At 40.2% G+C, this 12,964-nt stretch overlaps 1 protein-coding gene across 1 annotated transcript; it reads right to left on the bottom strand.

The window, feature by feature from the left end:
- Positions 1–2,944: 2,944 nt before the first annotated feature.
- Positions 2,945–12,910, bottom strand: sctr (secretin receptor). Its single transcript, XM_061715557.1, has 13 exons — positions 12,736–12,910; positions 12,539–12,638; positions 12,009–12,122; positions 11,673–11,779; positions 10,857–10,966; positions 10,654–10,786; positions 7,913–8,066; positions 7,768–7,828; positions 7,615–7,684; positions 7,109–7,200; positions 3,800–3,938; positions 3,605–3,646; positions 2,945–3,528 (listed from the first exon to the last, which is right to left on the bottom strand). Exons 1-13 carry the CDS (start codon positions 12,775–12,777, stop codon positions 3,352–3,354), a joined length of 1,341 nt encoding a protein of 446 aa, XP_061571541.1. The 5' UTR covers positions 12,778–12,910; the 3' UTR covers positions 2,945–3,351.
- Positions 12,911–12,964: the final 54 nt, after the last annotated feature.

The raw sequence follows: 12,964 nt of genomic DNA, 5'->3' as shown, positions 1-12,964 counted from the left end.
GGCAGGAACCTTTCCCAGTGAGACACATCTGCATTTTGAAACCGTGGCACAAGGCACCAGTACATGTCCCACAACCAATATATTTATCAATATATCAGTACAGTTAAAGGTATTAAGTAAAAAAAAAACAAGTGAAATTTGACCAGATGGTTTCTCTAAAGATGTGTTAAAATAAGATTTTTCACAGAGATAAATGTATAATATTCCTTCATTATCAGCTGATGATCGTTTTCTTGATGATATGAGAAGTTTGTTCTTAGTTGTATCCAGATTCAATTGTGATAGATCTGGTAACAGGGAGAGGGAGAGAGGGAGATGAAGGGATGAGGCGGGCCAAGAAACCAGACAATGTTTCAGTGACTTCTTCCCAAAAAGGTTTAATAGCTGTGCAGTTCCAGGTGGTGTTAATATGCGTGTCAGGAGCAACATGGATTTCTGATGCAAATCCCATATAAACATTTTTAATTTATGGTTCTATGGAGAGTTCTGTACTGGAAGGTTAGCAAGTCAACATTTTTAGTCTTTGAATAAATATCTTTACAGATCTGAATCCAGAATCTGGCTTCAGGAGCGATGGAAGGATCATTTTCCTACTTTATTGGTGGGAGAGTTGCATTTTTTTTTCTTCTTTTTTTGTGGAAGATATATTCATTAGATCTGTTTCTGCCGGAGGAAGGTCTAGGTTTATTGATATAAAGGTGATTTTAGCTTCAATTAGTGATTTCATTCGTAGATATTCCAGAAACTGACCAGATTGGAAAATGATGCCAGTCTATTGGAGTGAAGGATGCGTTTAAAATTTTAGTTTTTTTTTTTCTTGCTTATAACATCATGGTTATTCCTGATTGGAGTGAAATTAGAAACTGTAAAAGGTGAACTTAAGATTGTGTACGTTTTAGTAGAACCTGTTATTGCTTTAAAACATTGTTCCTGTTTGATGGGGGGGGGTGTTAGGTTTTGGTAAAGTAGCCAGTTTAATCCTAGGTGTTTTATTCTTCCAACAGGGTCTAGTAACAATTTAACATAAAGAATTAAACCAGGTGCGAGTAGACTGTGTTGGGATTACCATTTAATTATTGCTTTTCTGCTAATGATAAACAGAAACATTTACCCAGCGCTATTTTTAACAGTGGGGTAAGGTTGAGTCCAAACTTTGATGCTTAAATATGTGATGTTATATTTGTGCACAGATTCAATAATCAACAGTTTTAGAGTACAAATAAATGAGTTTTACTACTTATTGTGAGGATGATTTTTTTTGTGTAAAAACAGTAAAATATCATCAGCATATAAACTGACCTTATGGGATGTATAGATTCCTGTGATGTGGAGGTTCTGACGGATAGTTGCTGCTAAGGGTTCAGTTAATAGAGAGTGGGCATCCATGCCCCGCTCCCCTGTGCAATGTAAAGCTTTGTGGTGTAATTCCGTTACCATTTGCCGTGGCTGAACGTGCGTTGTACAGGGTCCAGTTAATAAATGACTCCCCAAAGCTGAATTACTGCAGCTAGTTTGTGCTCCCCATCCATCAGATGAACGGAGCGTCATTTCTGATGTTGACGATTCTGCCAGGAATGTTTGTCGGAGGCTCTTCAGCGCCCCCTGCAGGAACTGAGAGCCACGGCGGATCGTGTTTGGAGGCCTCTGGGTCCCACAGTCGATCAACTCCGCAACTTGCAGGATGGTGTCAGTAAACTTGCACAACTGCAACAAGTGTAAGCCTGAAATGTACATCATCAAGCAGGTATACAGGTTAAAGCAGCTGGCGTTGCTCAATCTGCCCGTGTCGTTTCGTCCACTCTTGAGTCATCACCGTAAGTCGTGTTACTTCTTAAGTTCTTCTTAACAGAGAAATGTCACCTTTTTTCTCAAGGTAGCAAGGACAACGGTTGCTCCGGCCTGGACAATTCATACTTGACAAGAAACTCACCCCTCCCGCCCCCATACAGGCCTTCCACATCAGAAAAATAAGAAGCCAGTCATATGAATTCTGAAAACACTGGAGTGAAGAAATGACTCTGGCAGGAGTGAGCGAGTAATTTCTCTTACATAATAATCACACAAATGGGAACAATAACCACCACACAGTGTGTTAAACACACAACAGTAAATGCATTGTTAACTTGACTAATACAAAGTGTGTGCTTGACGGGGATTTGTAGCTGGTATGCGATATACATTTTAATTTGGAGCCATTAGCAATATTTCAAAGATTCTGGCAACTCAACAAGAAAATTTGAAAACTTTTATGTAGCCTACTAAACAGCGGTGGATGTTCGTATTTTCATTCAGGCTTCTACCGCTTGGCTTCCTTCTAGTTGCGTTTTGCATGGTGACCATAGACTGTATAACATATTATATATAATTATATAACTGTATAATATATATATATATATGGATATATATATAATGGATGAAGCATTCGATCACGTGACCTGCTGGTTTCTGACGCCCGGTTTTCTTCCGGATTAAAGTGCATTCAGTTATTTTTACGTGTCAAATTTTGCTGCACGTTACACTACAAAACAAGACTCATACAAGTGAGTAAAAAAAAAAACACATTTATTTAGTTTTGATTGAAACTGGTGTGTTTGAGATTAGAAAATGTATGCCCCTCCGTCCAACCCAACAGTTTTTCTTTGAGACTCAAAAGATTTATTATGATACATTCCCAACACAAAACATCAGAAGATCTCAGAAGATCCTCATCAATATGCATCATTTACAGGACTGTCTCAGAAAATTTGAATATTGTGATAAAGTTCTTTATTTTCTGTAATGCAATTTAAAAAAAAAAAAAAAAAAAAAATGTCATACATTCTGGATTCATTACAAATCAACTGAAATATTGCAAGCCTTTTATTATTTTAATATTGCTGATTATGGCTTATAGTTTAAGACTAACATTCCCAGAATATTCAAATTTTTTTGAGATAGGATATTTGAGTTTTCTTTTTTTGTAATTGCATTACAGAAAACCACAATATTCTAATTTTCTGAGACAGTCCTGTAGTTATGCAGCTTTGCTTTCTGATTTGAAGCCACATCCGACCACAAGGGGGCAGCATATCACAAGTGTCAGCCCCTGTTCTAGTGGGACAAAGTGATAATACCAGACTGTGCCCACTCATAATATCATCAGTGACTCTTGTAAACACAGCAGATGCAGATCCCCCGTGTGGTCAGATGTGGAGTTGCTACATAGAGTGCCTTTAAAAGACACTAGAAATACGAAAAATATTATTAAAATTCAGTTAAAGCCGGAAGGTTTAGAATACTTTTTAAATTATCTACATATTTTCAAATATGTCTTTACACATTCATCAAGAACTGAGCCACACGCCGCTTGTGTCACATCTCCGCAGGGAGGCTGCTGTTCGTCGGGCTTCCTGGAGAGCAGGGCAGCAGGGAGACCTGCGTGTGGGCCGAGCCGCTGTGGCTGATGGAGTTGTGATGCTGCCGTGGTCGACTGGGCAGGTGCTGAGTGAGCTTCCACCTTCTCCACCTCCTCCTAAACTCCTGCTGCACCTGAAAACGCAAACATCCACCATCCTCCATGACGTCCACCATTTCCACATTCAAATGTGACCTAACGGGTTCTTACCTCTCCGTTCATGAAGCAGTAGAGGATGGCGACAACGAAGCCCTTAAATGTGCGAGGAGAAACAGGTCAATCAATCAATCAATCTAACTTTATTTATAAAGCACTTTTAATACACACAACAGACCCATCAGAATAATTGAAATGTAGAGTTAAAACATGTCACATGCGTCTCTCTGAGACATTGGGAGGGTTTACCTGAGTGGAGGACAGAGCCAGCTCTGCAAACATCCGTATCTTATTGAGGGAGCTGCTGATTTCAGCAGGTACGACAACAAACAGGATGTAGTGAAGACCAAACAGAGCTACCAGAAAAAAGGTGGACTTGATCAGCCTCCTGGTGAACACGGAAGAAAGCAGGTTTTCAGCTGATGGCACTTGAGGCTGGAACATCACAAGCTACAGGATACACAGCTCAGCTAGGTAGCAGGCGGCAGCTACCTTTGCTAATGACTGAAGCTGCTGGGGATCGCAGGAGGACGCCTCCTGTTCATCAGCTGTTACCGTTAGCTCGGGGCTAACCTCAAACATGAAAACCCTGGAGCGGCTAGTCCTCCGTGTCCTGAGGTCAGAGGTCACTGATGCTATGGACCCACTCCAGTTTGCCTATCAGGAGCATCTTGGAGTGGATGATGCGGTTCTGTACATGCTGCATCGGGTCTACGCCTACCTGGAGGAACCGGGATGCTGTGTGAGGATTCTATTTTTTGACTTTTCCAGTGCTTTTAATACGATCCAGCCCCTCATACTGAAAGACAAGCTTGAGGGAATGGGAGTAGATCACTTCCTGACCTCCTGGATCACAGACTACCTGACAGAGCGGCCTCAGTATGTCAGGCTGGAGAGCTGTGTCTCCGGGACGGTCAGGAGCAGCACTGGGGCTCCACAAGGGACTGTCCTGGCGCCATTCCTGTTCACACTCTACACGGCAGACTTCAAATACAACACTGATTCATGTCACATGCAAAAATATTCTGATGATACAGCCATTGTGGCATGTATCAGGGGGGGTCAGGAGCAGGAGTACAGGGATCTGGTGGATTCCTTCAGGGACTGGAGCAATAAGTGCTGTCTCCACCTGAACACAGCCAAAACAAAGGAGATGGTGGTGGATTTCAGGAGGAAGAGGCCTCCCCAATTACCAGTCTTCATACATGGGGGGGATATAGAGGTGGTCCACACATACAAATACCTCGGAGTCCTCTTGGATGACAAGCTGGACTGGTCCCCGAACACCGACGCCCTCTACAGGAAGGGGCAGACCCGCCTGTTCTTCCTGCGCACACTGAGGTCTTTTGATGTCTGTGTGGAGATGATGACCATGTTCTACCACACAGTGGTGGCCAGTGCTCTCTTTTTTGCTGCTGTGTGTTGGGGGGGCAGCCTTGCAATAAAAAACACCAAGCGACTGGACAGACTGGTGAAAAAAGCAGGCTCAGTGTTGGGCAGGAGTCTGGACCCGCTAAGATCTGTGGTGGAGAGGGGCACACTTAACAAACTGAGTGCTATAATGAACAATAGCAGACACCCTCTCCACAGCCTCCTGGAGCAACAGAGGAGCAGGAGCTGCAGCGGTCGGCTCCTCTCACTGCGCTGCAGAACGGAGCGGTTCAGGAGATCCTTCGTCCCCACAGCCATACGACTGTTTAATTCTTCCTGAACTCAGTCTCACACACTCACCTCTGCCACAACTGGACTATATTTTAGTTTGCGCTTTACTTGATATTTGTTTTAAAAACCTTATATTTCATATTTATTTTAATATTATGAATGTGTTTTTATTGTGTGGTTGATTTTTTATGTTTACGTTTTGATGAGCTGCTGGACGGTTGAATTTCCCTCTGGGGATGAATAAAGTTCTATCTATCTATCTATCTATCTAAACTAACGTCCCTTTTCCATTACACAGTTTTGAATTTGACTCAATTCAGTACCATCGAGCTCCCTCTGGATGCGGTTATCGGCCACTAGCAGAGGTGGGTAGTAACGAGTTACATTTACTCCGTTACATTTACTTGAGTAAGTTTTGGGAAATGTTGTACTTTCAGTTTAGGAGAAACTGTTTCTCTTACTCCGCTACATTAGGCTACGTTGAGCTGTTACTTTTCTTTTATCCCTTTTATCCGCGTACGCGTCAATCTCATGACATCACTGGGTGATTCTTTGGGAAAAATGTTTGTTTTTGCATGTTTTGTCACATTTACACAGACTCAAACACACACAGAGTTTCTATGAGTTCATGGGCTTGTTCTAGTTCTGCCTGGTTAAAAAAGAAAAGTACAAAGGCTTGAAATTTTGAGCTACTTGTGCTTAATTTATTTTTTTATTCTGTTATTATTTTATTATTTATTAAAGTACTTGAATTTACTTTAAGATTATTTTAATTTAAGCTATTTTTTATTAATGTTAATTTATTTTATTATTGATTTCATTTGCCTGAAGATGATTATTTAGTACTTTTGTCTGTTTGAATGGTTGTGTTAAAAAAATAAATCAGACGTTACTCGACAGTTACTCAGTACTTGAGTAGCTTTTTCACCAAGTACTTTTTTACTTTTACTCAAGTCATTATTACGATGACTACTTTTTTCTTCTACTTGAGTCATATTATTCTGAAGTAACAGTACTTTTGTACTACTTGAGTACAACTTTTGGCTACTCTGCCCACCTCTGGCCACTAGACATAGAAACGCGGACCTCTTCGTTGCACCCAAAGACTACATAACAGGGGACGAAGCATTTGGTCACGTGACCCTTTGCCTTCTGAAGATCGTTTTTTGAAGCCTGTTTTTTTTCATACAGGGCCCAACCATGTTCCTAAGCAAGCCAATGGAACACGCCCACCGCATGTCAATCAAAATTAGCTTTGCTCCCAGCTCCTTAAGCTGAATCTCACAGAAATATCTGCAGAGCTGCCGTCAGACATTGATAGCAGGATGCACCATTCATTATTTGATATAAACTCTCCTGGAGTGGTACAAAATGATCCACCCCCTCAGAGTCGTCATGGATGTGAAATCAAACGATTGAGACCAGAATGGCTTTTGAACCGGGCTGTAAATATGTTTATTTCTGCTCTGAAGTGGAAGTAGGTGGAGGTTGACTCGCTTTTGGAGCCATCCAGTGGTCAGTTGAGGAACTGCAACAACAATTTGTTCCACATGAGAAGTAAGACGGATGGCGCTTGTTTGGACCACAGAGTAGGTTTGGTTGCCAAACCTACTCTGTTGTAAAGTTAGTTTCCAGGTTTTAAATATGGCGGGTGTGAAGGAGTTGCTCTCAGAACTCTTATGAGACTCTTCTCTCTGGCCAATCAGAGGCCTGCACCATGGTGACGTTGCATTGCCAGCTCGGCTGGAACTCAGGCCAAGTAGGTGCAAAAAAAAAAGAGGTACCATCACCGTGTGGAAAACCCTTAAAACAGAGCCGAGCCGGTACTGGTGGAAGTTAACCACAACTCATCTGTGCATTTACTTTGAATGAAACTACAAACTAGTATGTACTCACTTGTACTGGCAGAATTCATTCCTCTGGGAGTCTGGCATTCTGAGTTTGCTCACCAGTATCCTCAAAATACCCAAGAAGAAGAACAGATTAACCTGAAAGGATTGGAAACACAGAAAAGCGCTGTTATATTCTAATAAAGATAAAACTACTAAAAACTGGTTACATCGGACATGGCCACGGTACTCACGACCACATCCTGAACTCAAGCCATCCCACTCGCCCTGAACCTTCGTCCATCTTTCATTTTCCAAGTTTTTAAATGTACCAGGCTAACATTTAGCTTGCTGCAGTGACTTCTTGAAGTAATTCTGACCCTTTAAACTTTGCCAGGGGATCAGTAACCATGACAAGTAGTGTAGTTCAAGTTTAAGAGGCAAAGGTAATGTGAATTTCGTCAAGAAAAGAGCCATTAGTTGCCTCATTTCTTGAAGCACTCAAGCTCAAACAATCTCAATTTAATGTTGGTCAAATGGGACCAAATGCACTTCCCAAAATATCTATTTTACCGATAGGGTTAGAAGAACCGGAACTCGGAGTATCCACCATATCCATTCCAGTCTCTTTGTGTCCCAGCAACTGTGGAGCGACAGAGATGATAACAGTACGATATGACCGTCTCACGGATGTTGATTCATCCACGAAGCAGTTTAGATGCTTACCCTTCATCTTCGTAGAAATACTTGGCACATCCCCAGAAGAAGATAACGATAAGCGGTAAACCTGTCCGTTAAAACAAGCGCTGGTTAAATCGAGGAGACTCCTGCGTTGCGGCAACAAAACTGAGATAGTCACGAGATGCGGTACCCCAGCTCAGGACGATGTACCAGACCAGGTGTTTCTTCAGCGAGAAGAAGGAGCGGCTCACCAACGTGTAGAGGAAGTGGCCTTCCGCCAGCAGCCAGCTGTAGTTGGCCAGGATGCAGTAGTTGGAGAACATCAGCATGATCTTACACGCCACCTGCAGCACAAGGACGGCGGCGGCTTTGCATTAATGCTAATAACATGAGCGGAAAAAATGACTGAAAACCAAACAAAATAATTTATAATCCTAGAGTATATTTCTTATTTCACGCACCAAAAATAAGTTTAAAACCCTGCATGAGTTGTTCTGGTCATTAAACAGGATATTTGTCTATGTTATATTGACTCTGTATTATATTATGAAATATTTACTCATGATGTAACATTTTATTTAAATTAAATAGTTGTGAGTAAATCTACACAAATATGTGCAATAACGCTATTAGAGATTTTATGATTTGCTTACTTACTTTTGTTGTATTTTTATCTTTTTTTATTTCTTTATTATCTAGAAAAGGGATTTTCAATAATGGTTTAAATATAATAAAAGAAATATTAAATGAAATAAAAATGGTAAACGCTTGCTAACATTAGCGTTTATACCTAATGTATATTTTGCTTAATTCCTAAAAACTCAAAATCAAAAGAATTTATTAAATACTTCAGTTTTTGCATTTTATTATTGATATCTGTGGAATGAATTAAAATAAAAATGTATTTGGTATGTTTATCGGGCTGAAGGGGCTTAACATCTGGAGACCAGCCTGACCAACAATCGTGAACAGAATTTTCATTAGTCAGCTGGTTTCAACCCACTGATCAGATTTTCGAGCGGGTCCAATGCAAAAGTTACCCTTAATGAAAAATCTCAACAAAAATCCTCAACATTTTAGGAAGCAGTTTAACTATTGAACTCAAATTTGGTATCCAGGACACCTACTGACAAAAATGGTTGTTAATCGGGAGCCAATTAGATTTCAGACACCGATGTTAACAAATGTTTAAAACAATATATCAAATTTTCGATCAGCTGGCCAAGTACATGTCATGTATTGTGCCAGTGCCTAAGAAACCAAATGCTAGGGCACTGAAAGATCTTAGAGCTATTGCTTTAACCTCACATGTAATGAAGTGCTTTGAGAGGACTGTCCTGGGGCAGTTCTGTGCCTTTCAGGACCCGCTTCAATTAACATATAGAGCAGGTGTAGGTGTGGATGATGCCCTTCTGTATCTGTTACACAGAGTATACAGTCAGTACATCTATCAGAATAATGTTTTTTGACTTTTCTAATGCTTTTAACACACTACGGCCACAGATCTTAGCCAATAAGCTTTTTAATTATAATCTTAACAGCTGTATCACTTGGGTCACGGATTACCTCACAGGTAGGCCTCAGTATGTGAGGCTTCATGGCAGTAGATCAGAAACTGTTACCACATGCATTGGGGCTCCACAGGGTACAGTTTTATCTCAGTTTTTATTTACTTTGTACACTCCTGACTGCAGGCACAGCAGCAATTCTTGTCATCTACAAAGGTTTTCTGATGATTCTGCCCTTGTCGGCTATATTTTTAATAATGACAATGCCGCCTAAGGAAGAGACCTGAAACTGACCCTATTTTGATTAAAGGACAGTCCGTAGAGATTGTACCCTCATATAAATATCTTGGTGTGCATGTGGACTGTAAACTGGACTGGAAGATGAACTCCAATGCTATTTTTAAGAAGGCCCAGTCCAGATTATTTTTCTTACGGAAACTCAGATCATTTGACATCAGCAGATCCTTTTTAAATGTTTTTTATAATGGCATTTTAGCAAGTGTCCTTTTTTTATGCCTGACATTGGAGGACAGGAACAGGATTAACAAACTTATTAAAAAGGCCGGATCTGTCATTGGTATGAGCCCTTCTTCTCTAGAGGTCATAACAGAGCAGAAGACTAGGAGGAAGCTCAGAGCTATCCTCTCCCAAGGTGATCATCCCCTGTACAGCTTTTTTACGAGAAGTGGCCGAAGTAGACGGCTTCTATTGCCCAGATGCTCCACAGAGAGATTTAGGAAGTCCTTTGTTCCTGCAGCAACCAGACTTTTTAACTTGGACTGCTGATGTCATGTCTTGCTGCTATACTAATCCTTGTACTGCACATTGCACTTATTTTGCTGTTGTATTGATCCACTGGAGATATTGTTAATGTGTATTGTTGATTGTCTTATGTTGTATTGTTGTGGCCATAGTGGCAATGAAGTTTCCCCTTTGGGGATTATTAAAGTTGAATCTAATCCAATCCAATCCAAGTAGAGAACTATAAATTGCTAAAATAAAATTTTTATTCTCATATCTTGGAATTGAAAATGATAGAAATTCTCCTTACATCCCCGTTTACATGCATTTATTCAAGATATTGTCCTTTTTTTTTTCAAATATTTGAATTCCCTGTAAAAATCCAAAATCCACAGAGGCTCTTTTAGACGTCATGAGGCAATGACAACGGACTTAAACTTTCTCTGAGCAATATTTTCTTATGTGTAACTTTATATTTAAAGAAATTTAGCTCCATTGCTCCTTCTGTGACTTTTGGGTAAATTGGTTAAAGTTTCATCCAGAAGAAATTATGTTTTTATGGGTGTTTTTACAGCAAAACTGTTCTTTATTTATGCATTTTTCTCTGTAATAATTATCACATAATTAAAAAGGATGCAATCATTATTGGTTTTGGTCACCAGTTGTCTTTCCCAGTCCTTACCGGGTAGTGGTCACACTGGTACATCTCTTCATCATCGAACAGCAGAGCGTCTCTGATGAAGATGAAGATGGCTCTCAGGATGAAGGAGATGAACAGCTGGATGTGAATGTAGTTCCTGGTACAGTGCAGTTTCCTGAAGATAAATAAAGCGTAGTTGTTTGAGCCTGATAGAGGAGCATGAAGCTGAGAGAAGTAGATCTCACCTAAATAAGGAAAAGATGGTGATGGCGATGGTGAGAGAGATGAGAGAGAGCGTGTATCCAACGGTGTACATGGTCTTCACGTAGGAGAAGTACAGATGGGAGTCTGAGGCCTGGACAGAGCAAAGATGAGCCGTTACTTTTAAACAACCTCAAACTTTAATCATTTAGGTTCAGTTACTTGTCCTACATTAATAATCAGGTCTCTCAGATATGAAGTTTATGTTTGATATTCAGCCTCATCGGTTGCTAAGACTTTACACTAAAAACAAAAAAAAAAACAGGAAAATCTGTGTATTTGAATCCTGTGATGCACGTAATTACATTCTTACATGAGAGAGAGTCTTATGCCACGAGACAGAGTTTACTGGTCTGAAATTAATGAAATTTAGAAACGTTGCCATCTACGGAAGTTGTGGGACCCAACTTTCCCCACGCTGGCCTGGATCCACACACGTATTCTGCAGTTGGCAATAGGACCTGATCCCCTCAGGGTACCCAGTGTTTCCAGCCTTCTTTGCTTTGTTTGGTTTGATTGCTTTGTTATTTCTGCTCCGACGCTTCACTTTACCCCCTGCTTCCTGCCTCCCAATCAAACACGCCTGTGAGCTCAACTATTAAAGAAAATGTTATATTTAAACGTTAACATCAAAATAATTTTTCCTGACCTAATCAATTAATTGTTAAATCATACATTTTTATTGTAAGTAAAACATCTATTTACATTAATAATGGTTGTAGAATTACAGTTGTCCATATAACTGACCCGACAGTTCGAAACTGCATGATTTATAAAATAAACATATGAATCCCACCAACCTCTCCAAGGAAGTGGAGTGTCTCATTAAAGGTGTAACCACATGCATCCTGATCTGGAATCAGCAGGTCCGTCCATCCACTGGCTGTGCAGTTGCGATGCACTTTTCCTGCAAAATTGTGAACAAATTACGGCTTTATCTGTCTTCTTTTAACGTGAAAAAACCAACTACCAAGATGTCAATAGTGCATGTGTAGATTTGATTTGATTTTATTTGACAAACCTGTGGCTCATTAGATAATTTATCAGGAGATCTGTCATCTCCTAACACAAATCTAGCACATGGCTTTATTGGCTGTCTAATGATGATAGATAATGGGTGCGTACATGGGTCCCACCTTCAGAGTTAAAAACCTTGGGGCATGGCTGAGAAACCGTTTCCCCGAGAGCAGCAGGTGGCCAGCAGTTCAGGCCGTCCCACATCCCCTGGCAGTGCGCGCTGACATTGTTTTCTTACAAAACAGAATGCCGAATCATCAAAAATGTACAATAAGAAAGCTCAACACGACCCTGGATACAATAAAGGAAGGATAAAACACGCGGAGGACTGGAAAACCAAGAATGACTGATGTGATCCTTGAAATACAGGTTAAAAACAATAGTAAAATCTAATGCCTCCATAGTATTGGATTTCAGACTGCATTTTGTTCCATGGCCACTAGCTGTCACTGGTTCTGTAGGTTTAAAAAGTTTAATTACACTAATATCAGAATCACTGGTAATACCTGAGAAGTGCACTCTGGTTGTACAAAGTAACTTAATTAAATGATTGAAGCGTAATTAAATAAGGCTTTTATTAAATTTTTTAATTAAAAAAAATACAAACATAGCAGTAGTTATGAACAGTTAATAAATGATATTAGTATACCTGTTGCTTTGTTTGAGTTAAAAAGCAGCAGATCCTGTATGCACTTTTCTTCATCGTTTACAAGATTTACATGGGGATGACAACCCAAAGATAATTTTGCCTGGAGGAATAAAGAAAAAGGAGAAAAGAAATAAAAACTTCAAATTTTCTTTTGACTTATTATTAATTACAATCCCGCAATTGGCTTTTTCCCTTACCTGAGTTAATAGTAAGACCCCCAAAATTTCAACTTTTCTCATTTTTTTGTTTTCTTGTTTTCTTCCTTCAAGATAAGCGACTAGATCCAAACTCCATCATGATGAAATCCAGGCATCCTGCCGCGCAGTCGGTGTGAGATCCCTGAATATCAGACATGGGCTTCAGCAGGTCCATGCTCAGTATTGGACTCTGCGTAACCTGTTAAAACCTTTTTATCAAGGCAGCTGT

Source organism: Cololabis saira, chromosome 24, assembly GCF_033807715.1.
Source record: "Cololabis saira isolate AMF1-May2022 chromosome 24, fColSai1.1, whole genome shotgun sequence".
Classification (NCBI taxonomy): Eukaryota; Metazoa; Chordata; class Actinopteri; order Beloniformes; family Belonidae; genus Cololabis; species Cololabis saira.
Note: the sequence above shows the minus strand (reverse complement) of the source record. Positions and strands in the feature narration are given on the sequence as shown.

What these genes read in the sequence shown, in the direction of transcription:
- sctr (XM_061715557.1), bottom strand. Translation starts at nt 12,777, where the DNA reads ATGAGAAAAGTTGAAATTTTGGGGGTCTTACTATTAACTCAG. An exon ending in GTACATCGTCCTGAGCTGGG is followed by an intron (nt 7,829 to 7,912) that starts GTACCGCATCTC and finishes TTTAACGGACAG; the next exon opens with GTTTACCGCTTATCGTTATC. An exon ending in CGGTTCTTCTAACCCTATCG is followed by an intron (nt 7,201 to 7,614) that starts GTAAAATAGATA and finishes CAATCCTTTCAG; the next exon opens with GTTAATCTGTTCTTCTTCTT.